We start from the raw sequence: 27962 nt of genomic DNA, 5'->3' as shown, positions 1-27962 counted from the left end.
ATATTAGCGTAAAATCACCCCCAAAGGATTACTCAGATAGTTTCGCGAAATCGTTTAAATTGCTTTATACATATCTAGAAAAAAATGCTTTTTAATAGTGATACACTGTCAGGGTTGCCATACATCCTGATGTCCATATCGTCCTGGTTTTTAACTGACTGTCCTGGTGTCTTAGGATCTCTGACGACCAATTTCTTCACTGGATGAAAACCGGTTTTCGCTGAAAACCAGTTTTCGGGTAGCTGGCCAATTAATCGAAAACCGGTTTGCATTCAAGTGAAGAAATTGGCTTAAGAAATCGCTTGATTTGTCCTGGGTTTTTCCCTCTAATACTACGTTCACACCACGAGCTAAAACGTTTTTTAACGCTATGTTGATGACATTTTTCTTGTTGCTAATTATTAAAACGTGTTTAAATCTGTAGTGTGAATTGACGTTATTCGCAGGGTACCAGTCTTGAGCTACTTTTCCGTAATGGCAAGACGCTAAGTCAGGCTAACAAAAAGAACCGAACCCTTATGCTTTCTGATAATATAATGGTAAAAATCCTTTATTCATCTATGATGTGTATTTATCGAGCCGGGTGTGATAAAAATATCAATTTTTGTTATGCTTGTCTATACGATTTGTAGCAATGCCTAGTCTGAAAGACTTCAAGCCCTTACTGTCATTTTTTGCAGGAACAGATGAGACATTTTCACTTTTTTGTTACATCTACGGATATGTTTTAGTTTTCCTTGGATGTATTTATCAATGCCTTCGCTCCAAAACGAAGCACAAACAATTAATCTGCCTCGGATCCAACTTTTCTTTTCTACGTCTGGCGCTATTGGAATTTTCTGAGTGCCTTGGTGATTGTAATTTAAAGGGTGGGTAAAGTGATTGTGTGACATATCAGGGTTTTATACTCTTTTGTGCAAAATTTGTTCACGAAAGCGTTTTCTTTCGACTCCATTTTCAGGTCGGAAGTGACAGTCGATAAATAATACTTTCCTAGTTATGTGCGCAAATTTGATTAATCCAATGTTCCCTTTTGGGAATTAATATTGCATAATGCAGGCATTTGGCTCCCTAGCCAAATGACAAGAGTTCGTTTTCACTTTCTCGTTAGCAAGCCAAAGCTTCTGCATTTGCTTCCCGGGACATCACTCGGGACAAGTCAGTTGCTTTAGACGTTCACATGTGTCACGTGACGAAAGCATAATTTACATGTGTCGTGTGAATTATTGGATTTTTTTGTATTTAACTAGTGCTAATTTGGGTAATAGTTTAGATACATCGTCCAACTAACCACCCAGTTGGTGCTATTTACTGATGAGATGAATTCGAAACACAAAAAAAATCCAACTTAATTTAAGTTAGGTTTTGTGCCTTTAATGTGCAAATTGATTTAATCCAATTTCCCAACTGGGGTTTAATATTGCATAACCAAGAAATTAGGCTTGTGTGTGATATTAATAGTGACAAAAAGAAAGGGGTCATTACTTTTAGTAGATTTATGGTGTTCATGTTTAAAAGTTCAAAAAACATTTTTGGTTTTGTACCAGTCTAAGCCGGCTTAGGCATAGCGGAAGGCCTTCGTGACACCTCAAAAAGCAGAATTTAGAGGGTTTCTGTTTTAATAGATTTCTGTTTTCTGTTTTAATAGATTTGTCGGTTGACGACTGCAATGTGATCATTTTGCCACATCTGCTGAGCGCTTGGCAGACAAAGATTTGTTGGTTATCGTGTTCTGGTTCTTGCTACGGTTTGCTCTCTCCCGAACCTGTATATGTGTAGTTCGGAACATCTAGTTGCTTTTGCTCCAATGAAATTGAAAACTGAATCGATATTTTGGAATGATGCTCCAATTGGCTCATGGCATTGCTGTGCCGCGTGTACTAATACCATTGCACTTGGTTGTCTGACACACTTTTAACGTTTTGATCACATTTGGTTTAAATTAATGTTCGATTCCGAACTGCTCTGCTACCGATTCATCGATAAGAAGCATCGGGATATTGATCAAACATTGCCAACGTAAACTTTACACTATAAACGAGTTTCAATTCAAAATCCTGCCATTTTAATCAACGCATTAAAGAGTTGATAATTGAGTAACTTTTTCAAATACAGGCCCCGTGTGCCCATGCGTAAAGACGGTACTGATGGTATCTTTTATATATCCAACAACTCCCAGTTCCACATATTTCTTTACCAACAAATCACTAAAATTTGGCTTTGAAAATGTGTTCCATCTAATGCGATGCTGGTTCTTTACGCAGTTTAGCTTTAACGTTGATTGAACGAATAATTAAACCCTTTAATTTAATTAGCAAACGGATAATGGCTCCTGACCTACAGAGCAAGATGATGCTGATGTACAATGAACAAATTTCTGAATCAAAATCAGTCGCCCGTGTCGTACGTTTATGTGTTTTGACCGTCTTTCTAGTAAAATATTTTGATTTTACAAATCCGTTTTCGAGTTTACAAATGTTGCTTTACTGTTGACATTCTTTCGCAGTGAGAAAACATTTGTCTGCTCCGCCTACTGGATCTTAGGAGTCATTTCTATACCGTTAATTCAAAATGTCATATCTAAAAAATGTAAACAAACTGAGTTTATTATGTTAAATAAGCTAAGCTAAGCATTGACTCTTTATCATCTACAAATAATAGAGGAATATATTAACTCATTACATGTTAATTTAATCATAAGTCAAAATGTCACATATAAGGTACCAAAGTTTTGCTAACATTTTGTAGATGTGATGTTTTGCATTGTGATGTTCAGCCAAGTCGACTGTAGTTAGCATCTTTTTCAAATGCCAAACCTCATATCTATACTCTCTATTGCAATGCAGCACAAGAAATATATCAGATCTACAAGCCCGCCTGACAAAACGTCATGTGCCATCTCGGTGTTGCTAAGACCGGATATATAAAAAAGCATAATAGCAAAAGCGATCGGCAAAATGTAATAAATTAATTGTTTTCAATTATGTCTATATTGTCCTCGGGAAAAACATCGAATATGCTTATACCAAATACAAATTATTACAACATATTTGTATTTGCTTATACGATCCTGCAATGAGTAAATGCAGAGGTAATGGTAAAATTAATAGCATTCTATATTCTTTAATTGTTAAATAAAATTAAAAGTTACAAGGGAGTTTTTACTTGCGATTTTCTCCGTTTGACATTTCTGTTAGATATGATATATTGAAAAACAGCTCTAGATTTAATGTTCTATTGTTTACGTCATTAGTGCTGTTTTGATGTTCACAATCGGATGTTCGTTCATGCCTTACGGGTCACCAGAATAAAACCGGCATCACCGGCATCGATTCTAGCAGTGGATTTTGGGATATTGGATGCTACTTTTGCAGTTATTATGGCCTGAACAGCTGTCACAAATTTGGCAACCGATTGTAGTTCAGGTTTTATTACTGTCAAATACTATTAAATACTGTTTTCGGATTAATATGCCGTAAATGTTTGGACAATCGGTTGCAATACAACCTCAGCATCTTCCGCACAAGGTTTCCAATCTTGGAGATACTTGATTCTCGGACCATATCGCATCAGGTGTGGTTTTCGTTATCAAATCAGAACATAATTCAATAAATATTGGAAAAGTCTTCTAAACAGCAATGATTTACCGTAAATAGCTATCATGACCAGCGATGCCAGATTTACAGACATGTCTGTATTTTACAGACTTTTGATGGTCTCCTACAGACGTAATCAGAAATCTACAGACTTTTAAAAGAGTAATAGTATTTAACAAAATTGCACTTGAATAATTTTGTCCGAATACGAGTGATTCCTTCACAATAGTTTACAAATTTCAAGCTACTTTTAAAGTAATAACGTAGTGTAAATAAAGTTTAAACAACCGTCTACAGACTTTTACAGACATTTTCATTATTCTTCTACAGACATTTCACAAAAACATGTGGCATCGCTGATCATGACTTTCTACTGTGGTTGTAATTCGTCGTGCATCTATAAAAGTAGTTAGTTATTTTGTCAGGTTAGGTGTTTAGCTGAACTTTCGTGTCTGATAGTCCTGATCTGCATTGTTTTTTAACTGTAGTAGGCAGGAGATCAAGTTGCCACACATTTTTACAAGAAAAACGTCATTTTGATATAATTTTCTAAACTGTTAATATAACTGACAGGGCCTGATATTTGGATTTCTATATTTCATCAACTATTACAGTACGAATTGACTGCAAAATAGCGAGTTTTGCTTATAACAATTTTTATTTATTTGAAAAGTTATGAGAAAAAAAAAGTTTCAACCGAATATTTCCTATTGTGCCCTTTATAACGTATGCGGAATGAAATTTGTACAACCCTTCCAGCATTATAACAAAAAATGCAACCCTGCGCAAGGTACCATACTGAATACTCTAGGCACGCATATTTTAAACATCCAGTCTTGATTTCGACTCGCTAGGAAATACCATGCAAACAAAATGGCAGCGAACGCCTAATATGGCACCTAGCTATTATGCTAAAAAAAATTGGACGCAAAGGATTATGGCATACCTTTTTACAAAAAGCTGTTAACCCTCCAAATGTACCACAACTGCGTCCAATTAAGCATTTCTGAGCTAATTTAAAGCGGAGAGTACAGGCCCGTGCGCAGAAAATGCTCATGGGGAGGGTTTTGATTTTTCTACATTTCTTATAAAAGGGTAAACTTTGACGACTTTTTATGAGACCTGGAAGGCGGAGTATTGTGTACCAATCGACTCAGCTCAACAAATTGGGTAAATGTCTATTATCGAGAAAGAATGGAATTGGTTAGCGGTAGTGTCTGATTGGTTTGAAGTAGTTAATCCTACCGACTAAACAACCTCCTGTATCTTGCCATCCTCATCCATCCGGCGCCACCGTTAAACCGTATAAACATTGTTCCTAAAATCGTGAATTAAGTACCATGAATTCTGTAATATTCACGTGTTTACACTACGAAAACAAAACTATGAACAAAAATCATGTATTTTATAATTATGTTCAATTTCGCTTTAGTGACGCCTTCATAACGCGGAAATAGTGTAAATATTTGTTTTTGTTTTGTGAAATTCAGTCACGGTTTCCTTGTCATTACCAAATCGATTTTCTGTACGTGAACTAGTTCACAACTTTATGATCATTAAACTCAGTTGACTCATGATGTTATTCATAGATTTAGGCACATTAGTTCGCAAAATGAAAACATTGTGGATATTTTCTCGTGATATATTTCACGAAACTCGGAATTTTATTCATGAATCCATTCAATCCTCGTGAACTAATTCGTGATGCCTAATATATTAGTCAAGACTTACCATTCGTGCTCCTGAAACAGTTCACAATATCGTGAAATATTATTAATGTATTCGAGAACTCGTTCATGATTCCTGGTATAATAGTCACGACTGACCATGCGTACCCGTGAAATAAATCACAAAATTATAAAATGTGATTCATGTCGTGAACTAGTTCATTTTATCTAGTATAATAGTCACAAGTTACCATTCGTGCTTGTGAAATAGTTCACAAATCCATCAAATATTATTCATGTAATCGTAAACAGGTTCATGATTCCTAATTGAGTTCTACAAGATAACGACACGAATGAACTCATGATGAATGAAGTTCATGTTTGACAATTCTCGGTGGTTTGTTTGCTTTGTCAGCTGCGTGAGTGCGAGTGCAACAGGTGCTCATCTGTTACATTCGAACTCACGTAACTTCCATGTAAACAAACCACCGAGAATTGTCAAACGAAGTTCATCCGGCTCATTTTGTGGGGTTATGTCGATTGGTGTAAAACCTAGTATATTGCTCACGATCCAATATCCGTGCTCGTGAAATGGTTCCCAAGTTCATTACATATTACTCATGTATTCGTGAACTGGTTCATGATTTCTAGTAAAATGAAATTTTTACGTGAACTAATTTCACAAAATTTGGAGTATTAGTCGTGGAATCCTTCTTGCTCCGTGCACTTTTCATGAAATATCCAGCTGCTAGCGACCAAGAATAGATACAAGCAGGAGATACAAAAAAAATATGAATATCGTTATTTATTTGATACGGTTCAGTGTGATGTCTGGATAGAAAACTAAAAATGCGCTGAGCGCCACAAATTGTGTTCGTGATATAGTTTACAGAACAAGATACCGCGATCCAGTCACACTTTTATGATCCAGTTCACCTTATCACGTTACAACGAGTAAAAACCGATAGTAACCAAAAAATAACAGATCGCGACAAGGCGAAACGAAATTACGAATACCACGATGAAACTGCTGATATCATGTCACATTACTCCACGTGTCAAATTTGAAAGTAAGCTCTAGAATAAAATATCACGATAAGATAAACAGAAATTACAAAAATCGTGAGTACGGTCCTGAAATTATAATCATAAATCACACAACTCGTGACAAATATAGCAAAAATTGTCACTAAGATCCTGAAATCCTGAACGTAAATATAAATGAATCCCTACTCGTGACTAAAATATTACGACAACATGAACAGAAATTATGAAAACCATGACAAGGTTCATACAGTCATGGACATAAATCACATTACTCGTTAATGAAATATTCAAAATTGTGACTGGGATCCTGAAATTATGAGCATGAATCACTTTACTCACGACTGAAATCTCACGATAACGTGAATAGAAATTACGAAAATCGCAACAAAGATCATGAAATCATGAACATAGATCCCACTACCATGGCATAAAAATCGGATAGTAAACTCATGAATAAAATAGCACGGTAACGTCATACGAAATCACAAAAATCGAGAATTAGCTCCGGAAATCATCAAAATCGCTTGATTTCTAAATTATGAACAAAACTCATAACAAAATCTGAACATGTCCAGCGAACAACAGTAAACCAACCAAACATTTGAATGTAACGCCATGAATATAGTCGGGACGATCTAGTTTTGTGGAAACACAAATTGTTCCATGGATACGAGGTTTATTACTCATAATTTCAGGAACTTGGTCACGGTTTTCGTAAATCGTTCAGTTCACGAAATAGCGATCATTTTTTCATGGATTTATGATCGGATTTTTTCCGTGTAGGCACTATTTCAATGGGGATTATACTCATGCTCTTTTTATTTTGTGTTAATCGTTCATGTTTTTTTTTTTCATTGATGCTTTTTCTTGTTTGCTGTCCAACCTTCTCGGTATATCAGACCTGCTCAGATCTGCTGCAAATGTCGTCATCTGTTGAGACATGAGCCGATCCAGAGATGTTAACCATAATGATTTACATCACTTTACAACCACCTTCGCAGGGTTTCTTATCCTTCTTGGCGTTAGTAGTTCCTATATATTTACTAGTTGCTGCTGAGAATTTTTCGGCGGCGGTATTCCTCCCGATACCGATGACCATTTTCGCGGGCCATTTAGCTGTCAGTCACTCCGATGGAGAGATCATCGGCAATAAATAATAATAACGATATCTTGATTTTCTCTGACATCATGCTTTTTCCTTAGATCACTTTGCTAGTCCGCTGACCGACCTTTGCTGTGAAGCTGATCTACTCACAACTAGTGCTAATATCGAAACATGCCGAAACATGAACCGATCCAGAGATGCCGACCAACATAACATACACCCCTTACCACCCACCTTCGCGAGGTTTCTTCCTTGGTTTTTGCAACGACTTGTTTCTAAAGTGACCGAACTCGAATGACACGGCTCGCTGTATAATTTCGTCCCTGAAAAGGAAGTTTATAATATTTTGAAAGTAATTCAAAACCCCCATGGGAGGGGTTTGGACCCCTAAAACCCTCCCCTTGCGCACGGGCCTGGGAGAGTATATGCCAATAATTTTCGACCTAAAGCTATCAAACATCTGATACTAAAAATTAAGAAAGAAATCAAGAAAATGCAACCATCAATTTTTTCGAATCCTTTCAAGAAGTTTCTGCAAACTGTCATAAAGCTTCTCGAATGGGCTCAAATTTTTTGTTGGAGACGGACCACTGCGACCAACATTTAGATCTATTGTGGTAAACATTTTATAAAGATTTTTCTACAAAAAAACCTTCTGAATTTGGTCCAAATTTTATTCCGCATACGTTACACAAAATGGTTCAATTCAATTTTCTCTTTCAGAGAAATAAAGCATTCCTTTCTCGTCTGCCTTTCAAAATATTTTCCTCCACATTCCTATAGCTGGAAATTATTTAAGTTTTACTTTGGCCTTTTTATTAATTTTCCCCAGCTACTCACGAACCAGATTATGTCTGCTTAACACAGTTTTCTCTTAAATACAAATTTCGGTGTAACCAAGAGCATCAGGACTCCAATAGTATTCAAATATTTTTATGTAACTTGGATAAAGTTTTCGCAATCGCCAGCAGTAAAAAGCCAATGTATTGCAACGCTACTCTACTGAGCAGCGCTGCTGGTCCGATACAGTATTTATAAATCAATTAATTAACGGATGCCGGTTTTTTAGTGAGAATGAAATAATGCATCTGGATAAGACAGCTAAGCGAACAGGGAAATGGAAGGTTTACTCTAGATGCGGAGATTGTAATTAGTTCTTGGTCAGATCTCACCAGTGTAGCTTGTGGTTTCGACAGATAAGCAGTTTTCGCATACTCAGAAAATTTTGCCTAAGTCAAATTCTTGAAAATTGTAAGTAAGTTTTCCATGAATAACTTATCCGTTAAATAATTAAAGCGTCAATTCTTTGGCCCAAAGTACCACCCCCACCAGAGTAGTGTTAATCAAAGATACAGTGTTATCTAACATGTTTACAAGAAACGTGAAATTAGTGCAGTATTACGATTTTGGTTAATCGGTGCACGAGTTCCTATCGCTTTTAATATTATGAAACCAGACCTGCTATCTGGATCGCTGATAATTTGGATTTTTTTATTTATTACGAACCCGATTGTGTAGCGTTTGCAGTTGACAATAAGATTTTTATAGCAGGCACAAATTGCAGATTGCGAAAAAAAACTTATTTAACCAAAGAAGGCGTATAGGCTGATCAAAACACTCGCCGGAGAGTGAAGTTTATTTTGAGCATCGTTCTAAAGCTTATCAGCAGCCAACTTGAAAAAAAAATTGTTTCGTCATACAATTTAGCGAAAGTAAAACTTTTCAAATTTTGGAATTCTATCGAAATTATTGTCTTGTCTCTGGCGATGGTCTGAATGTGCAGATATAATGGTGCAACTGTCGGAGCGAGGAGGATTATGCCAAGAATTCCTCTAGAGGAGCATAACACATTTCCCATGTAAACGATTTGTTGCCTACAAAACTCAAAAGTCTATGGTGTCATGCACAAATAACATAGAATTTGGAACATTTTGACGGACAACAAAATTCATTTCCTTCTAAAACTATTTATTCGAATCTTAATTAGAGGAATTAACTGTTAAAATCAATCTATGTTGGATCTGTTGCTGTTTCTGTTGATCAGAGTCTTGTTTTGCTAGAATATAGTGCTTTTATAGAAATGAACGAATTCATTGCTTCAATTAAAATTGATTTTCATTGCTATTGCTACTGAATTTTGAAAATATCGAGTAAGACCACCTACGCGGGAAGGCAAAGGTGCAACAATTACTAAAAGTGCATATGGTGCTTAATCTGGCAGAAATTAACATCCTGAAAATACACCACATTGAACATTAACCAAGCACAGCCATTCGTTTCGCGGAACAACTTGCAGCATACCAACGAATGTGGCTACGTTAACGACAACATCCTCTTATATATAGACAACGGCTCTAGAGAGGTGCGCTTACGTGATTTATCGCCGCAAACCTCTGATATCGTGATTAAAAAATGTATGTCGCGATATGGAAAAGTGGATTCCATAACAGCTAAAACTTCGAGGAAAATTTTCCCGGGTGTTCCTAACGTTTTTCGTGTAGTGAGAATGGAACAAAGAAATTCCTTCATGCGTAACCATTTTATGCAGATCAACCGAAAATGGGACGTTTAATCAGACAACACTGGTCATGCACCCAAGGCGGATTCCAATGTACAAATTTTGCTAAAAGTCACGGAAAACCTTATGCAGAAGCAGCTAAGCAAAGTCCGTCTACTATAACCATAAACAGCAAACTTTTATCTTATGCCCATTCAAAAACGACTACAAAACCAATATCTACGGATCTGACAAAGACCAAATATTCACTCAACGACAATCGCGCACAGTGTCTCCAAGCCAACAACCGGTACCGCCAGTAAATAAGCGAGCATAGAAGCGAACGGATACGTTCTCCCTTGCCCTCGTATTCCTGTTTGGCACTGAACTGTTTTTTCGAAAATACTTTTAATTGGTTTCTGAATGTATCGTGATGCACTTCGTCAATTCAAGCAATAAGAACTTGTTTCTTTAACTTGAACGTAATTATTTTAACAAACTTCAAATATCGAATAAAGTTATAGTATCCACAATAAAGGTTCAAATTATTAAATTAAAATGTCATTTTTTTCCCACCTTCGTCATATAACAATTTAATAAAGCGAATGAATATTTACAAAGAAATTATTGCTTGTGGCACTAAAAACTAGATTCCAACCGCACTGCGCACTTACTATTTTTCCATTAAATTCTTCTCATAGACTGGTTAGTTCTACTGGTCTGTCTATGAAGTACCATTTCTATCACTTGAAATACATGTGTTTTGACAGCTCGCAGTTTTCAGTAGCAGTTTGATCACTCGCACTTTGAAAGTGCGGAGTCCAGGTTGGTGGGAAGTGCGCAATACATGTACTATTAGAGTGGCTCGAAAATGACATTTTTCAGCACAGCACTTTTTGAGTTCCTTTTGTGGTCCCAAATGCCTGTGAAAAGTTTGGGAGCGGTCGGTTGCTTCCCGGGTTTGCGCATTGCGTTTAAAGTTTGTATGGGATTTTATATGGGGAAATCAATTATTTTGCATTTACGTTTATAAAGATCGCTATTTCACTCAATATGAAAAACCAGGTTTATAAAACGATAATTCAAACCTTGGTTAACAACTTTGTCGAAACCGGTAACTAGCTACGAGTTTTCAAAAAATAGTTATAACGATTTAAAACTTATGGTCCAATCCAAATGCAGAAATTAATTATTTCTTCCAACACTGTCAGTACACCACGACACCGATACTTTAAACTTGAACAAATGAGAATATATTCATCGCAGAGACTTGGTACCTTTGAATGAAATGTTCAGAATGAATTGCTGAATAACACAGACGTAGTCAGAAAATGAAAAGAAGAGGGAGGGGGAGGCTTGTGTACTCCCCAGTTTCCTTTTTAGATAGTTTAGTATAACATAAGGAGCACATCTTCAACGCAGGTTTGTACCGTCGAATTAAAAATTAATCTTACGTGTTTGAGTGCTACTATTTAAGGGCTCTACTGTTATCTCATTTAAAATGGTACAACGGTTTATAAGTTCTACATATTTTAAAACCCTATTTCTTAGCCGTTCAGAGTCAGAATTTAAAAAAAAAATGCATATCCTTAGATTCCTTGAAGTCTCGGAATTGCTTTTTTTTTGAAGTTTTCGTTTGAGAATCTAGGAACGAAACCAGGATAGTTACTTCAAACAAGCGTTTTTTTTTATGAAATTGAGTTAGGTTCACGCAAAACAGAGGTGATCTTGGTGGACCAGCAAAATACTTCAGGTTAGAACCCAACTAGATTTCCAGACCTGAGTTAGTTTTTGCATCAACCAAAAATAACATAAATTTGTAGGTGTAAATCCTAAACATTGTAAATGTTTTTTCCCACAACAAAGATAGTAGTATGATTCATATTTGGGTCTCTCAAAATATTAAGAAAGTTCAGTCGTTGACTTTTACAAGCACGTAATGATTCTTTGTCTTATACAAAACAATCTAAAAAGGGACTGGGGAGTACACAAGACCCCCCCCAGCCCCGCTTCTTTTCATTTTCTGACTACGTCTATTTTATTCAGCAATTCATTCTGAACATTTCATTCAATGATACCAAGTCTCTGCGATGAATATATTCTCATTTATTTAAGCTTTTAATGTCGATGTCGGTGGTGCACCGGCAGTGTTGGAAAAACTAATCAATTTCTGCATTTGGATTTTACCATAAGTTTTAAAATCGTTATAACTATTTTTTGAAAACTCGTAGCTAGTTACGGTCTTCGACAAAGTTGTTAACCAAGGTTTGAACTATAGTTTTATGTAGCAACCAACCGCTACCAAATTTTGGCATTTGGGACCACAAAAGGAACTCAAAAAGTGCTGTGCCCGCTAGTTTAAATAATTTTGAAGTTTTCCCATACAACCGCGAGCCATTCTAATGTACTATCTTTATTGCGGCGGCGTCGGTAAAACATGATGATGAGTTTTGTTCTATCAATGAACATGCGGTAGACTTGGGTGCAACGCCCAACTCCTACTTAGCAGAAGGCAAAGGATTCTTCACATTTCCTTTCGATCATGTCTATATGAGCTTGCCTAGTCCTAGTATTCCGTTCTAAATTTATAACTGATTCACTCTATAATACTTATCCGTCTTTCAATTTCATTGCTTTCGTTTCTCATACTCTTAAAATTTTCCGAAAATAGCAAACAAAATCGATACAGTAAATTACCATGTGTTGTCTATTTCGAGATAATCTAGCGTTTCGTCGATTTTGCTATATGGGAAACACATGAGTGCGAACGTAATAAAAAAAACCTGTTTTAATCCAACTAGTGGTGCAATTGTGCCTTTCTCAATCATGAACACTAGGATTTCATGGTTGGTTATGTTCATTATAAATTGTCTATTGTATATATTACATTTTATTACACATACCATGACAACTATATACAAGGAAAAACAAGTCGAAAATTTGAACCCCCCACCCCCACCCAAACCAAAAATTGATTGAATAGAAAAATAATATTGGCCATAACCAGATTAATTTAAATTAATTTAAAATATATTTAACATTTAATATTTCAATAATAATTTTAGAAGTTTATTGACTGATCATTACATTGGGGTCTTTTGGTAAATTGTGGGAATGGGATTTTGTAACTGATCTCAGTGAAAATGTTATAGTGGACAAATCATATCAATATCAAATAAAATACCTGCATGAAAACATCCACATAGAACTGATCAAAATCACGTTCTCCGTTGGCCTGTAGTAGGTCAGGATCAGTTTTTATGAGCATTTCATTATCTTTTGTACTATAAATTATTTGAATAGCCACTAAGTATGATTGGAAATGATGATAATTAAAAATATTGTCAAGTTAGTGAACAGACCTCGCTCTTATTATCACACCTTGCCGTAGCCCTTTCCGAGTTTCAAAACGGAAGTATCTCCAGCACTCATCACACATCTTTTGTCTGGAAATCCGTATTTAGGCATTATATGCCAATTTTCTCAACTAACTCGTTTGCTCGCGGTGATTGGCGGCGACAAAGAGAAACAATATAATTTATCCTTCAGCAATGTGATTCCACTTTAACTAGTTGCAGCAATCCCTCTCGTCGCTATTTCGATGTTCTTCATTACATAGGGGAGACCGAGGAGGGTTGAAACAATTTTTCGTTTTTGTTAGATAAATCGACAAAAACTGTCATTCGATGTTTGCTTATTTCCAAATTTCCTTCTTCTGTTTATGCTTTATTAAATTACGTTAGAACAACTGGTACAAATCAATAACAAAGCATCAATATATTGATTTTCTAACAGTGTTCTCTTTGTTTCAACTCTCCTCATACCGAGGTAAGTTGAAACAGTAATCAATTTGAGTTGAAACAAGTAACCAATCATTTTAAATATTATCAAAACGCTTTCAAAAGCATCAAATGTTACAATTGTGTCATTTTTATTCGTTAGCACTAAGATAATTCCTTAAAATGACATGCATTCGTATCATTATTTTTCACAGTGTATATCTACGTATAAACTGACACTTGTTCTGAAAATTAATGTTAGATTTTGGTTTCAAATGCAGGAATTTCTGCACTGATCTCAACAGTAATAATAGTAAGATACTTTACCTAACCACTAATTGACTGTAACTGTAAAATCAAGAAATTTGATACCCATTTTTCATATATTTAGTTATGTATTATTTTCCAACCGCTTTCCCTAATACATTTTGCATTGTTAAAAACAGTTGATATGACCAGTAATACTATTTATGACTACAAGTGATACGGGTTTATGAAAACAGATAATTTGGTATCCATATCGGTAGTATTTGGTTTATTTTGCATTATGGTCACTTCGCTCCAAGTTTCAGAAGCTGATAGGAGTAAACAATTAGATCAAATGAATATTAAGAGGTTATAAATAACCTTGAACCATTAAAGTTGAGAATGTTGATCACTGTTGTCAATTCAGGAAAGAAGAATCTTGATTATTTTTATTAGTTCAGGAACGTTGATGTGATTATAACATTACCATAAGACTAGAAGTTCAACATCGAGGAGAATTGAAACAAGATGTTTCAACTCTCCTAGGTCGAGAAGTAAGGCTTGATCCACAATTTACAATTTATACATTGCATAGATAGGAAAAACGCATGCAATTCATAAATGTTAACTGTAAGACTACATAATAACGACATTTGCATGATACAACATCACTTAATATCCTATTTATACCAATTTTAAGAATATAATGAAAACTTACTTTTGCTCGTTTTTTGTAGTGTGTTTACCGTAAATACTCAACCACTCATTTAACGTGGTTAGCGTGTATTGGAGGATTTGTGGGCACGATATAAATAAAATAAATGTTTCAACTCTCCTCTGTTTGAAATCTCCTCGGTTTCCCCTACTTATCGATCAACTCACACTAGGTCGTGAGAAGGTCTCCATTAGTATCTCTTCATATGTCGACCTGTGGTGCATAGATTTTGCTCGAGCGATTTACCTACTCGTAAAATTTTCGTAACTCTGTACAGATGTTCCATCGCCGCGGTATCCCGATCTTCCTTTAGGCGATTCCGAATCTACCTTCGCACTGCGGAAGGTGCGAACATTTGTGATATCGGAGAAGAAATTTCCGTTCATTAGAACGTGGTCTATTTGGTTCTCAGTTTGTTAATAAGGTGATCTCATGTCGTTCATGTCGCTGATGAGAAGCTTCACATTCTGCCGCGGGCTCCAAATGCGCGTAAAATGCATCTTCTCGGGTCTCGCTTTGAGAGGGCAGTGGACGTTGACGACGCTGTAGTTGTAGAAATAGCCTTTGGTCCACACAAAACCTTTCACTGATCATCTACCTAGATTACGCGTTGGTGCATCTTGCTCAGTACTATGAAGCATATTCCCAACTCGTTTGTTGTGCCATCGCTCTAGCAAAATGTAACCGCTTGATGCCCGCTTTTCGACACATTCTGTCCTGCCAAGCAAACTTCCTACAATGCTACGGCTTTGAAATTGCGAGTTTTCAGCTCATCGTGTAGGTTTCCAAGTGCACTGCCTGCTTTGAAAATTTTTCAGTTTCGGCTTGTATATGGGAATTTCATATGTGGCCGAACAATTCATTCTATATTTGCGAAACAATATAATTTATCCGTAGAAAATTTTACAGCAGTCTATGACGATAATATACCTTTCATTTGAGACTAAGCTGATGAAAATTGGTTTATCGATCTCCGAGAAATCGATGTGAATTTGTTAATTTTGAAAAATGGCTATTTTTCTCAGGAACCGTCTATGGGGGTCAATGTTGCCAAAGAGGCATTGAATGGCCGTTAGTAACCTAGAACTGCAAATTTAAGCAATTGAGCTTACAAATTTGGAAATTGTTCACCTTTTTACATTAATTGCTGAATGCGTTGAAAGGGATTTTCGGTGTGATTGTACTCATCACCCTATAATTCGGAAACTGGAAGTCGGATACGCAAAAAAATCCATAACAGCCTATAAAAACGTTCTACCTCTCAATGAAGACTAAGTTTGTGAAAATCAGTTCAGGCAATTTTGAGAAACTGATGTGGACAAACTATAACTAGATTTTCTATGTGACTGTACGTTTCAATTCGTAACTCTGGAATCGGAAAACGGAATTAAATGAAATTCAATAGCAGCCGATGGCAACGTTGTACCTTTAATTTAAGACTAAGTTTGTGAAAATTCCTAGAAACCGATGTAGACAAATTATAACAAGATTTTCTATGTAACCGTACTCCACAACTCGTAGCTACGGAACCGGAAATCAGAATCAAATGAAATTCAATAGCAGCCGATCGGAACCTTGTACCTTCCATTCGCGTTTGTGTTGTAAGTTTGTAAAAATCGGTTCAGCCATCTCCGGGAAAACGATGTGGACATTTTGTTAATATATCCGCACATTCACACATACATACACACATACAGACATTTTCCGATCTCGACGAACTGAGCCGAATAGTATAGGACACTCGGCCCTCCAGGCCTCGGTTAAAAAGTCGGTTTTTGGAGTAATTGCATAACCTTTCTATATGAGAAAGGCAATAAACGTCAAAACGTTTTCACACTCGCACTGATGCAGGAATCAGACGCATAATTCAGCGCACGACCCATTGGCAAATGACTGAAAATTTGCAATGTGGATTTTAGGAAAAAATTGCGATAAACATGGCACTAACAACTCATTACACTTAATTGACCCGTTGAGCATTCAACAGTTCAAACTGTTAGAATTGAGAATTGGAGCCTTCTTAAATAAACTGTGTTTCATAACAAATATTTTCATCCCTGCCCCCAGTATCCAACAAAATAAAATTTATTTTTCCTTCAGTTAAAATATGTTACCTTCACGTTTTTATTTATTCACCAACTTCCCCCCCCCCCTACCAGTCACAAAACGTAACAGTTTGTCACCTACCTCGTCCCCCTAAAGACGTTCCGTAATTTATGACCAAAAACTACTATTTGGAAGCGTCCTTTTCTATTCGTTTTGTGAGTGTATTTAACATTCCTTATTCGTTTTTTGCCCAAAATCTAATCGTTTCGAAACATCAATCACAAATACGTATTTTTTCAGCAAATGGCGCTTAAATCTGATTTGATATGGGAAAAACTCAACGCACGGCTGGCACAAGTCGATCGTAATAAAAGATCCTTCAAAGCAATCTTGTTCATTCATCTTCAACAGAATGGAAAGACTGTTCGTAGTGTTGGTGAGTGTTCATTCACACGGATATATATTATAATTTTAACAGCATTATTTTATTACATTACGTTATTTTATTCAACCGCAGTTCTGGATTGCAATGAGCTAAAGCTAGTCGACATAGAACTAGACGCATCGTGCAGTGTCGAATATCCACCTGAGCTGGTTGATGCTTCCATAACGATTGATGATAGTGATTTCTATTCGGTGGCTACAAAGGGAACCACATTTGCCGATCTTATCGAACGGGTAAGATTAGGGTAGACGAGCCCTTATTCATCTCATTAGACAGGATGTCACACTATTTCGATGATATCTCGATAACTGTCACTGGATTGCGCTTAAATAGGTTTCAAGACTTTTGCTTCGTTCCTGAGAAGTAATACAATGAAAAATCAGATACAGAAAAATGTAAAATACTCTCGTTTGAGCGAAAAGATAATTCGAGTACAATACACATTCATTCTAGCATTTAAGCTAATGTTTTGTATAGAAATAGCAAGCACTGCTATAACTAATGTGTTCAAATGGGTGGGATGCGTAGACGTGCTAAAAGCACAGGTACCCTATATAGGTATTTATGTTTATTCTAACGACATTCAATCTGTCTTAACATTGGATAGTGGGTTGACCTCGGATAATCAGATGCGTTTCTAAACGATTTCATATCCTTTCTGTTTGAGAAGCAAAACCTCACTCTTTAAATATATTGGAAACATCATTCAATCGATTTTATACCGCGAATCGAGATTAGGAACTAACCACGCAAGGTAATCATCACCAAAGCCGGTTTACCTTGTTGGAAAATATTGTCCGTACTTATATGTGCCAGGTCGGCTATTTATAGTATAATAATGTGTCGAGTGGGCGTTAAAAAATTCGTCAGCGTGAATAAATTACAAGAATTCGATTTCTTTTGCAGTTAATTCTCTCGTACTAGTTTTGGCTTTTTTCGGAACACTGATAATTCAAATGGTAATTGCATGTACAGATTATATGCTAAATATAAGCTTTTCCGATAGCTCTAGTTCACCCATAAGAGGTTTCAAGTTTCTATATAGTAATATATAAAGAAACCAGGAAGTAAAAACTTAAAATCCAATAAAAAATTCCACACTAACTCTGCACACCTCAAAACGTATGGTCGCGTAGCTTATTTTATAACGAACAGCTTTGTTGAAGATTGCATATTGATTAAAGGTTCCCCGACAATGTTGTTTAACTTTTAAGACCAACCGTTTTTTTTTTTTTTTGAAAATTCCTATTGCAACCATGTGCGAGAAAGAGAGGCAACACATAACTGTACATGATAATATCTTTTTATTACAAAATCGTATCAATTTGTAGTCGTCGGCAATGTTGATCCTTACATCTTAAGCTATATATCTGCAGATTTTGGGATGCACAAGACGTTATTGGCATTTTTTTAAACTATTGTGAGTGAACTAGAGTTTTCGGAAAAAGCTTATATTTGACAAATGCTATGTGAAGCCAATTACCCTTAGATTTAACAGTGTTCCGAGAAAAAGTCAAAATTGTTGCCGGTCGAGCTGGTACCTAGAGGAAAGCTTAGTCGATGTGTAAAATCTTTGCTGCCATGAAGAAATTACCTTTAGATATGTTTTCCACGGTCTGCAAACTTTTGACAACTTTCACAAATGTTTGTTGTGCACTGATTATCCCTTGCTTTCAGTGCAGTAAGGATATAATTTACGTGAGTAATACGAGGGAAATCAATATTTTTCATTGCAAGAGTTTAAACACTATTAGGATTGCCACCCCTTCGGGTTTGCCCCGGAGCCTCCGGTTTTTTGAAGCGAAATGTTCAGTAAATAAAAATGTTTTTAAAGCATCTGCAACTTTCCACTACATTGCTACATGTCAAAAAATCTACTAAAAACTACAATAACCCATTGTGATTGCACGAGCTGTTAACGTAGAACTAATCATTTACATATAGAATATATTGTTTAGAATATTTATTAATTGGTTAGTATATTTGGATGCATTAATAGAAATATTGTACGTTTACTCTCTTGGGACACACCGTTTTAAACAACAGTCATAAATAGGTAGACTTACGATAAGACTCGAGCTAACTAAGACTCAACATATTCAATACGTACAGACCATTGAAAATAGATTCAATTTTACTTCGTTTAATGGACCGAATATGGGCCAATTTCTTAATTAGTGCTTAACTTTCAAACCAGGTCTACCGTATCATTATATCTTGTTTAAAATTTAAGTAAGGGTGAGGAAATCGGCCCTACATAAAATAAATTTTCTCCACACCCAGCAAGCAGGAGTAAAACCAGTCGCTTGGATACGAGTGCAAGATTCATCGTGGTTTCCAAAACTGAAAACACTCGTCTGAGGGCGGTGCCTTTGAAAACAGTCTGCTCAAACTAGCTGATCGACAGATAGTGCCATTTTAAATACATACTTACGGTTGGTGTTCAAATACAGTGCGCAGTGCTGTGTTTAAATATGTTTGCTTGATGCTGCTGTTGTTTCGACCCGGCGTTCGATGGGAGAATTAGCTCGCCCGAGCAAGGCTGTCATTCAAGTCGTGTAGAGTTCGAACAAATAAGCATATTTCGGGAATGTTTTTGACGCAACGAAGTGATGTATCGAGATGTTGTTACATCAGATTTATAGCAGAAGTACCGTAAAACGGGGTATCTTTGATTACTGGGGTAACTTTAAACAAATGACTTTTTTCAGTAACGTTCGATAAGATTATTTCCTTAAACAAAATCACCGAAATAAAAAACAAACAATATTCTAATCATGTTCAGCATCTATCGACAACGATTATTTCGTCATTTATTAATGTACCTTTTATAAACAAGAACTTAAATTTAAAATAACACAACTATCCTGTGTCGTTTCAACCTTTTCGAACAATCTCTTGTTTATTCATGAAATCAATAAACTTCAACTGAACTAATCAGTTTTTTAGAAACCGTAAATATGTCCAATGATTCATTTCATTCTATTTTCGACAATCTTCGTGGAAAAGTTCGATAAAACTCACTAATATTTTCTAGTGTATTTTGTTTTCTTTCAAGACTTCACAATATCGGCCCATGAAATTGTCTGCAAATATGCAATTTACACTACATTTTGAGCGTTATTTTTCTTTTCGATGCATATATTTTACTGATCAAAGTTATCCCGAAAACAACAAATGAAAATTTACAACACACTTATTTTATATTTATTTTATATTTCTTTTAAGTTCTTTCTGCATGGCGGCTGTGTAGCACTGTCCCCCATGCGAGTTTTTTTTTTGAAGGGGTTCAAGGCCGGAAAACTATCTCCAGTAATTTATGACTTAGACCTAAAAATGTAGGATTATTTATCAATATTTAAATTTTTCACGAAATGACGCACATCAAGCTAGCACTAATCTTTTTTGGTTCCATTTGAGCTCACACACAGCTGTGCAAAATTTGGGATCGATTGGTTATGAACCAGCGTAATTTGTATGGGCATTCGCATGGAAAAACCTACTTCCTTGCATTTTTATTTCTCGGGATCCCATATTTTCCTAAAGGATGCAACCTATAATCACAGAGAACAGACATCAATGATCGAGCAAATAAGCTAATAAAATTTGTGTAAACTTTTGAATTAATATACTTTAAAGCACTAGCGCCGGGCTCAAAGGAAACAATCGATTCCGACTCAATCGGTTGATGCCTTTGAGCCGGAATCCATAATGAATCCACTCAGAAGTCCGAACCGGTTACAGAATGGTTTGATTAAGTAGAGGTATAACCGCTGATAGTTCAGCCGAACTCAGCCACTAAAAACATGACGACAGTAGCGCACCTCGTGGTGATATCCCAACTACCTTCGAAAACGTTATGGATTTTTACACAAGTTGAATGCTAAAGATGGACGTCTGTTATCTGTGCTATAATTTAAATGCATAGTTCAAGATTTGCCTAACAACTTTGCCTAAGGAAGTAACCAACCAAAATCTAATGGAACAATCGTTTTGAAAACTTGCATATTATTTGTCCACAAGATACTCCAAGTAACTAGGAGAGTTTTTTTCTTTATCTTGAATTTTTCGGAGAGCTATCCGAAAATCCAATTTTCACTAAAAAAAACACCGACTAGCGTGTTATTGTAAAAATAATAATAATATTAATTTGGTAAAAAGCTTTCGTAGTTACCTGGAGCATGATGACAAGAGGCACTGAACAAAATTTCAAAACGATTTATCCAGTTGTTTAGGAGTTATGAAGTACACCGCAATTTTCGAGGTGTTTAAGGGAACACCCAATTTTCTATATTTTGCAATATTATATTCATATTTTATGAAAAATTACTTTTGAGATGTTTGAAGTTTACTCAAAATTAGGTAGATACAACTTAAATTTAAGTATATTTAACTCAAGGTTGAGTATAAAAAACCTTCCAATGAGCTGTAATGTTTGCCGTGATTAAAGGGAAATTACCTTCAACAGGTTTTACCTAATTTTACCTTATTCCACGATACCCAGAGATTGAGTCAAAAGAGCTCAACTTTTGGTTGTTTTTCGTATCCGTGTACGTATTTTCGGTGAAAAAAATGATTTTTTTTTTCACCAAAAATACGTAGGGCTGCTGTGCCCTAGTTCATCTTAGTACCTCTATTCATCCCACCCATTTGAACACATCAGTTAGAGCAGTGTCTGCTATCTCTATTCAACGCGTTAGCTCAAATGGTAGGATGAATAAGGATGCGTTGTACTCGACTTTTCGCTTCGCCCTAACGCGAGTATTTTACTTATTTCAAACCATATTTTTTATTGTTCTTAAAAACGTAGAAAAGATGTTGATACCCATTTAAGCACAATCCAATCAGTGTAAGCTGAGTGTTGCGACGCAACGTTATGATAGGACGCACCATTTGCTTTTGCTACAGATATCGTCACCAGCTGATACAAAGTTGTGTGTGTATATCGTAGTATAGTCAAACGGTCTGCATTGAGATTCACTTGTAATGGATTTATTGTTAATAGTCTACCAATATGTGAATTTCAGAGTAAGTCTAATTTCCGCCATGGGCAGACGATACTGTTGTGGCGCACGTTTGTTCAGTCATAAATAGTTGTTCGTGTAAAATGTATTTCGTCTTTAGTATTTTGACTGTCGAGTCATGTTTTATTATTGTTTCGCTGTGACTACAAACTGATCGAATCATGAAGCGCGTCTACGATTCAAATATTGGGACGGAACAATCAACGACCCAATTCTCGAGTATAAAACACAACGTAGGGACTAACTACTGACGCGATCACTGAGTTATCAGCGAAATAGTGTGACATCGTGACTATAGAGATGAATAAGGGCACGTCTACCCTATTCTGAATATTATTAAAAAGAACAGATGTTCGCGTAGGTGGTTGTAACAAAACGTTCTGTTCAACTAAGATACTTGAAAACTAATTACGTAGAGATTTCAAAATAGTCGACATTGTTATACTTTAGTTGGATGCTTGTTATCTGCTATACCATTAATTTAGTTGTTTTGAGCGTATCCCATATTTCACCATTTGAATAATAACCTGCATGTTCTTTTTTCAGAAAACCGTAACGATAACTGGAAACGAAGAATGCTTCAAAAAACTAGATGAAAAATTCAAAACAAAGTGATATTACCGATCGCTATATTGAGAATGCTTTTGTGAATGCTGCTGAAAGAATTTAAATATTTCAAGCATGATTTTTGAAAACAGCGAAACTCGCACTTCACCCAAACAGAGAAAACGGCGATGACATTTTCGAAGTTTTGTTTTAAATGTTATTTAAAAACCATACCGATTTTTACACCAATTATTCGTCCAAAATGCTCACCAAAGACGCCTTTCCATTGAATGGAACGAACATTCGCGATCAAGACATTTAAAAGAGCGGATTGAAGAAAAATTAAAGTTACGATGTTATTTGTATCACGCTCACAGTTTCGTCGTTTTACTTTCGTTGGTTTGGTATCTTTGTTGCACTTACGTTATTTCAGTTTCGTCAATTGTGGTGACTAATCTTATTATTTTTTAATCAATTCTACAACTGAACTGTTCCGCCGAGGCAGTATGCCAATGAGGACAACCAACATTTGTAGTTTGTCGCTTTTGAGCAGTGTGTTGAAGACAAATAAAGGTTACGTTATTCTGAGCATCACTCTTACACTTTCGACATTTTTCAATTAGTCGATTTTAGTGTCTCATTTTTGCTCGCATTGTCACAAGTATTTAGATTTGATCTACTGTAGGATAGATTTAGATAATCAAAAATAAAAATGTGCTGAATGTGCATTAGTGGTGCTTAGAATAACATTACTTGTATTCTTTTTCTCTAAAATATTGGCTAGAATTAAGGAACTGCGTGCTCTTGTTCCCCTTATGGAAACATTACCTATATTGAGCATTTTAGTAGAAAGATTGTAGTAAATTTTAATAATTTAGTTACAAAAACCGATTAAATTAAAATAACGTAAGTGTTACAGCAGTACCAAACCTAACGTAACTAACATGACGAAACTGTATTTATGCACTGTTGACGTGTCAGTTGTTTGTTCGTCATTATTTCGATTGCGCATTTTTCAGCTGCATTACCGAATAATGAAACGAATGTTTGTCAGCACGTACATTAAGATGCGTAGAATGCGGGGGAGTGATAATCTCAGTTTGTTTACATTTGTTAGTTACGGTGTTTTCAAAAATCATGCTTGATTTGTTGATTTTATGTATTACTTGTATTAAACAAAGAAATGAATACTCTCGCAAAATAATCAATTATTATGTTATTGTACACTTATCTTTTTCAGAATAAATAACGACGAACTTACTAAAATTTACTTACTGAAAATAAAACAACACCAAAAACATTATCAGGCATTCCCAAAAAAGCTCGGGTGTCTTCGTCATATTTAAAATATTTTACAATAGTTTTGCCTTTCTCTTATAGGATGGTAAAGAAATGTAAATGGAAGAATTTTGCAGCTGCGTGATGAGATCCTCTTTCTCTGCGAGAAAATAGGGTAAAGTGCCTATTTTCACCAAACTAAGGAAGGTGTCTCACTAATTCATTAATTTCTCAGCCTACAATCAATGGAATTCGTAAAATATGACATCAACAGCTTTGCTTCGTTGTTAAGAACCAAGATATTAACACAAATGAGCTGAAAGCAGTGAAATTATCGTGTTTGAGCGCAACGAAAACTCGAATCAAGTGCCCCTATTGTTGCGCTACCATTTGACTCAATGCGTTGAACAAAGATGACAGACGCTGCTCTAACCAACGACCAAATGGGTAGGGTGGTAATAGAAACATGGCGAAAATGGGCTCATCACCCTATTTGTTATCCACTGCAGCCTTACACACACCAATTTTTTTTCGCCGAATGTCAGCAAAAGTTTACTGAATTTTCATTAGCTGAAAGTTACAAGATGCCGAAAAATCGGCAATTTGAATTGAACCTGTTTGACAGATTCGCTTTGCTGAAAATTCAGTTTTCCAAATTGTCAAATTGGCAGCGCAATTGCTGAATTCTCAGTATTCCGGGCTTGATTACTGAAAATCCAGTAATTGCGCTGTCAATTTGGCAATTTGAATTACTGAATTTTCAGCAAAGCGAATCTGTCAAACAATATCAATTCAAATTGCCAATTTTTCGGCATATTGTATTGCTGCAACTTTCAGCTGATGAAAATTCAGCAAAATTTTGCTGAAATCGACAACCAAATTTTGGTGTATACACACTAAATTTTGATTGCCGAATATCAGCAAAATTTTGCTGAATTTTTCCTTGCTGAAATATCAGCAATGCTTCCAGCAAAAAATATTTCGCTGAAATTACAACAATTCAACACTGTCAAAATTCGCTGAACTGTCAGTTTAATTTGCTGGAACTCAGCAAAATTGCCATTTTTTCACTGATTGTTTCAACAATAAAATTCTATAGATTTGCTGATTTTCGTCAAAATAATGGTCTTTACTAAAAATCAGCGAAACAAAAATTGCAAACCTGAACTCTTAGTAAATCCAGTTTTGCTGGAAAATTTCAGCAAAATATTTTGCTGAAACAAAATACAAAAAATCAGTGTGTCTAACTGAGCCCTGTTAGACTGCTTTGATATTGAAATATAAAACGCATCAGTTATTGGTTGGGCATTTGATTGTGTTTTAGCAGCATATGTCGAAGGTTGTTTATTGGTATTGATTATAGTAGATTGGTTTTCAATGACGGCTTCGGCACATGACTTTACGTGATGTGCCGTCTGGTAACAGAACTGGCACGTAGGAATCTGACCGGGGCAGGTGCACAGCGTTATTTTCTTATGGTTAATGTTTACATTTTAATTCAAAAGTCAGTTGGTTCAACCACATTCTCATCCCACGAATGCCGTAGAGTTCCAGTGAAAAAGTTATGCATATCCGTATTTCAATGAAAAATTCTGTTAATGTTGTGGGCGCCGTATTGCAGGTTGCTCTTCGCAATACATTTTTCTACCTCGTCTAAACTACTGAACGTCATCAGTAGCATTATTATGTAACCCGTTGGCAGTTTCGGTATATTATGTTAACGGCTTTCGTAATAATGCTGCACAATCCTATGTTTTAATAATTTATTTTGTGTTCACACTTGTTTTTTTCTGTGAAGAAGACAAAATAAATTGTCGAAACATTGTTTGTGCTACTTTACTTGACTGAATCACCGAAAGCCGTTAACAAAAGATATGAGTATATGATTATTAACAAAAGCTATCAGTACATAGCTGCACGTATTTTCATTTGATCCCCCTTGTACATTGAAGTGAATTTCTAGTTAATAATAATCCCAGAATTTAAGATCTCTGTGCTAGAGATTTAGGATGAAAAATTGTTCCTTTGAATAAACATTAGATCATTCTATAATGTAACCCATAATGTTATTTTGAAATGCAAAATGAAATAATTGGCACCTTTATCAAAAAACAGACTGAGTGAAAAAATAATTGTGCCTGTGATTTCTGTACATAGGACACTTCCGTGATGTTGAGCTCTATTACCTTTCATAGATTCACCTATTCGTGAAAGGAGAATTTATGGGCCTATTCCCAAAGTAGAGGCACTTTTATCTTTTGTGGCTGACTCATTTAATTGCACAGCCGTGGGTAGCGATATTATACTGTATGTGCAGTGGATAAGCAACAAAGTGATAGCTAGAAAGGATTGCTTGCTTAACCGAGAGCTATAACAAAGTTAGTCTCTTCTTCCGAATCGCTACTCGATACGCATCCTATTATATTCAAGTTAGACGACGTGCATACCATTGGTAGATACGTTAACTTCAGACATCTGAAACAGACGTTCGATCACTTCCCCGTTGTTTTTTGGAACGGACAAAGAGAGCGCCAATTGATTTTTTTATTGACGTCCGGTCTGAGCTTCCAACTACAAGTGAGTGACCGAAAATAAAAGTTGCAAGCATAGTACATGCTTTGTAAAACCCGATTTGAATATAGCTGAAGGTAAGAATCGGATGTTAACTTCAAGCGTAAAAATCGGACTGGAATCGTTTAGCAAAAGAATCGCTTGAAAAGTACTCATCCCCCGCCAACATAAAAACCGGTTGAAGCTAAATAATTCATTTGAAGGATAATCCGTATAACATTACATTTAAGATTTTAAGTCGGTTGAACAGAACTACTTTAGTAGAACCGAGTATCAAAATGATTCTTAACTGCTTAATAATTTAAATACATCTCTTTGGCCACATTAACCACTTCCCAGAATTCCAGATATACGGGCAAAAAGTAAAAATAAATTAAAAAATCAAAAATTCCGCAATTTTTTGAAAGTTTTAAAATCTCTTTAAATAGACATTAAAACGCATGGTTTCACCGATTTTGGTCGATCAAAAAAAGTCTTCTCAGTTGCGAATAGCCAATTAGGGGCCATACACTAATTACGTAAGGGCATATGGGGGGAGGGGGAGTTTCAAAATATCTTACAAATTCTTATCTGAGGGGAGGGAGGGTTTGTCCTTTCTTACGTAATATCATAAAACAAGTTTAAAAATTAAATCCACAAGGAAAACATTCTTTTTAATAAGAAAAGGGAGCTATTTTCATTTGTACCATATAATCCTTATATATCAAACAATATGAGTAATTTTTTGGCTCTTGGTTGTACATTGTTCTGTTCGGGAACTGGAGTCACAATATGTCTTACAAGTTAAGAAGTGTTGATACCCTTCGTGTCGTTAGACCGACTTTGTTCTTTTCAAACGTCTGATTCAAGCCCGCAAGGTATCTGGAAAATGTTCTAACATGCGATTGTCAAAGATCTTGAATGTCGAATATTTCCAGAGTGTGAACTGTATTTTAATTCAAGAAAATTCGAAGTTGGTTAACTCGGAGCTATGCGTACGAAAAGCGTCACAGCTGGAATTCAGAGTAAATTCATGCCAGAAGAGGTTATAAACTCTTAAATTCTACATCACAAGAAAATAGATTCTAAGTAAGTGGAATATAGCAAAGCAGATTATGTGGACCAAGTTGGAGTTACTGAATATCTGATAACAGTTATTCTTTCTACTGGGAGAGATTGGCATGCAATTAAAATTCTGCAGATGATTACAGTTAAATTTTGTCATGTGTTTTCTTGTAATAATTCTATACATATCGTTTTCGCTATCTTATTATTTGATGAATTAACAATTCGATTTTTTAATTACGATAATCATGATAAGATCTTATGTAGGGGGAGGGGGAGTTCACCAAAATCTTACGAACTCTTATCTGGGGGGAGGGGGAGGTTGAAAAGCTCTAAAAAAGCCTTACGTAATTAGT

General features: G+C 35.7%; 2 protein-coding genes across 2 annotated transcripts in view; both read left to right on the top strand.

The window, feature by feature from the left end:
* The first annotated feature begins 8527 nt into the window (after positions 1 to 8527).
* Positions 8528 to 27962, top strand: part of LOC131677793 (uncharacterized) — a 42559-nt gene continuing 23124 nt past the window's right edge. The window contains exon 1 of the mRNA XM_058957835.1: positions 8528 to 8666. The gene's annotated coding sequence lies outside the window, so the exon portion shown is untranslated. The remainder of the gene's footprint in view (positions 8667 to 27962) is intronic.
* LOC131677795 (uncharacterized) lies at positions 8547 to 23976 on the top strand. The gene is made up of 5 exons (XM_058957837.1): positions 8547 to 8670; positions 16999 to 17134; positions 17216 to 17376; positions 22714 to 22843; positions 23862 to 23976. The coding sequence occupies exons 2-4, from the start codon at positions 17002 to 17004 to the stop codon at positions 22780 to 22782; spliced, it is 363 nt and encodes a 120-aa protein (XP_058813820.1). The 5' UTR covers positions 8547 to 8670; positions 16999 to 17001; the 3' UTR covers positions 22783 to 22843; positions 23862 to 23976.

This window comes from Topomyia yanbarensis, chromosome 1 (genome assembly GCF_030247195.1).
Source record: "Topomyia yanbarensis strain Yona2022 chromosome 1, ASM3024719v1, whole genome shotgun sequence".
Taxonomy (NCBI): domain Eukaryota; kingdom Metazoa; phylum Arthropoda; class Insecta; order Diptera; family Culicidae; genus Topomyia; species Topomyia yanbarensis.
This window is presented reverse-complemented; position numbering and strand designations above follow the sequence as displayed.

Bases quoted from the DNA above. Each gene is read 5' to 3' on its own strand.
- LOC131677795 (XM_058957837.1), top strand. From the start codon at position 17,002: ATGGCGCTTAAATCTGATTTGATATGGGAAAAACTCAACGCACGGCTG. The intron at 17,135-17,215 runs GTGAGTGTTCAT...ATTCAACCGCAG, and splicing joins AAAGACTGTTCGTAGTGTTG to TTCTGGATTGCAATGAGCTA. The intron at 17,377-22,713 runs GTAAGATTAGGG...TTCTTTTTTCAG, and splicing joins TTGCCGATCTTATCGAACGG to AAAACCGTAACGATAACTGG.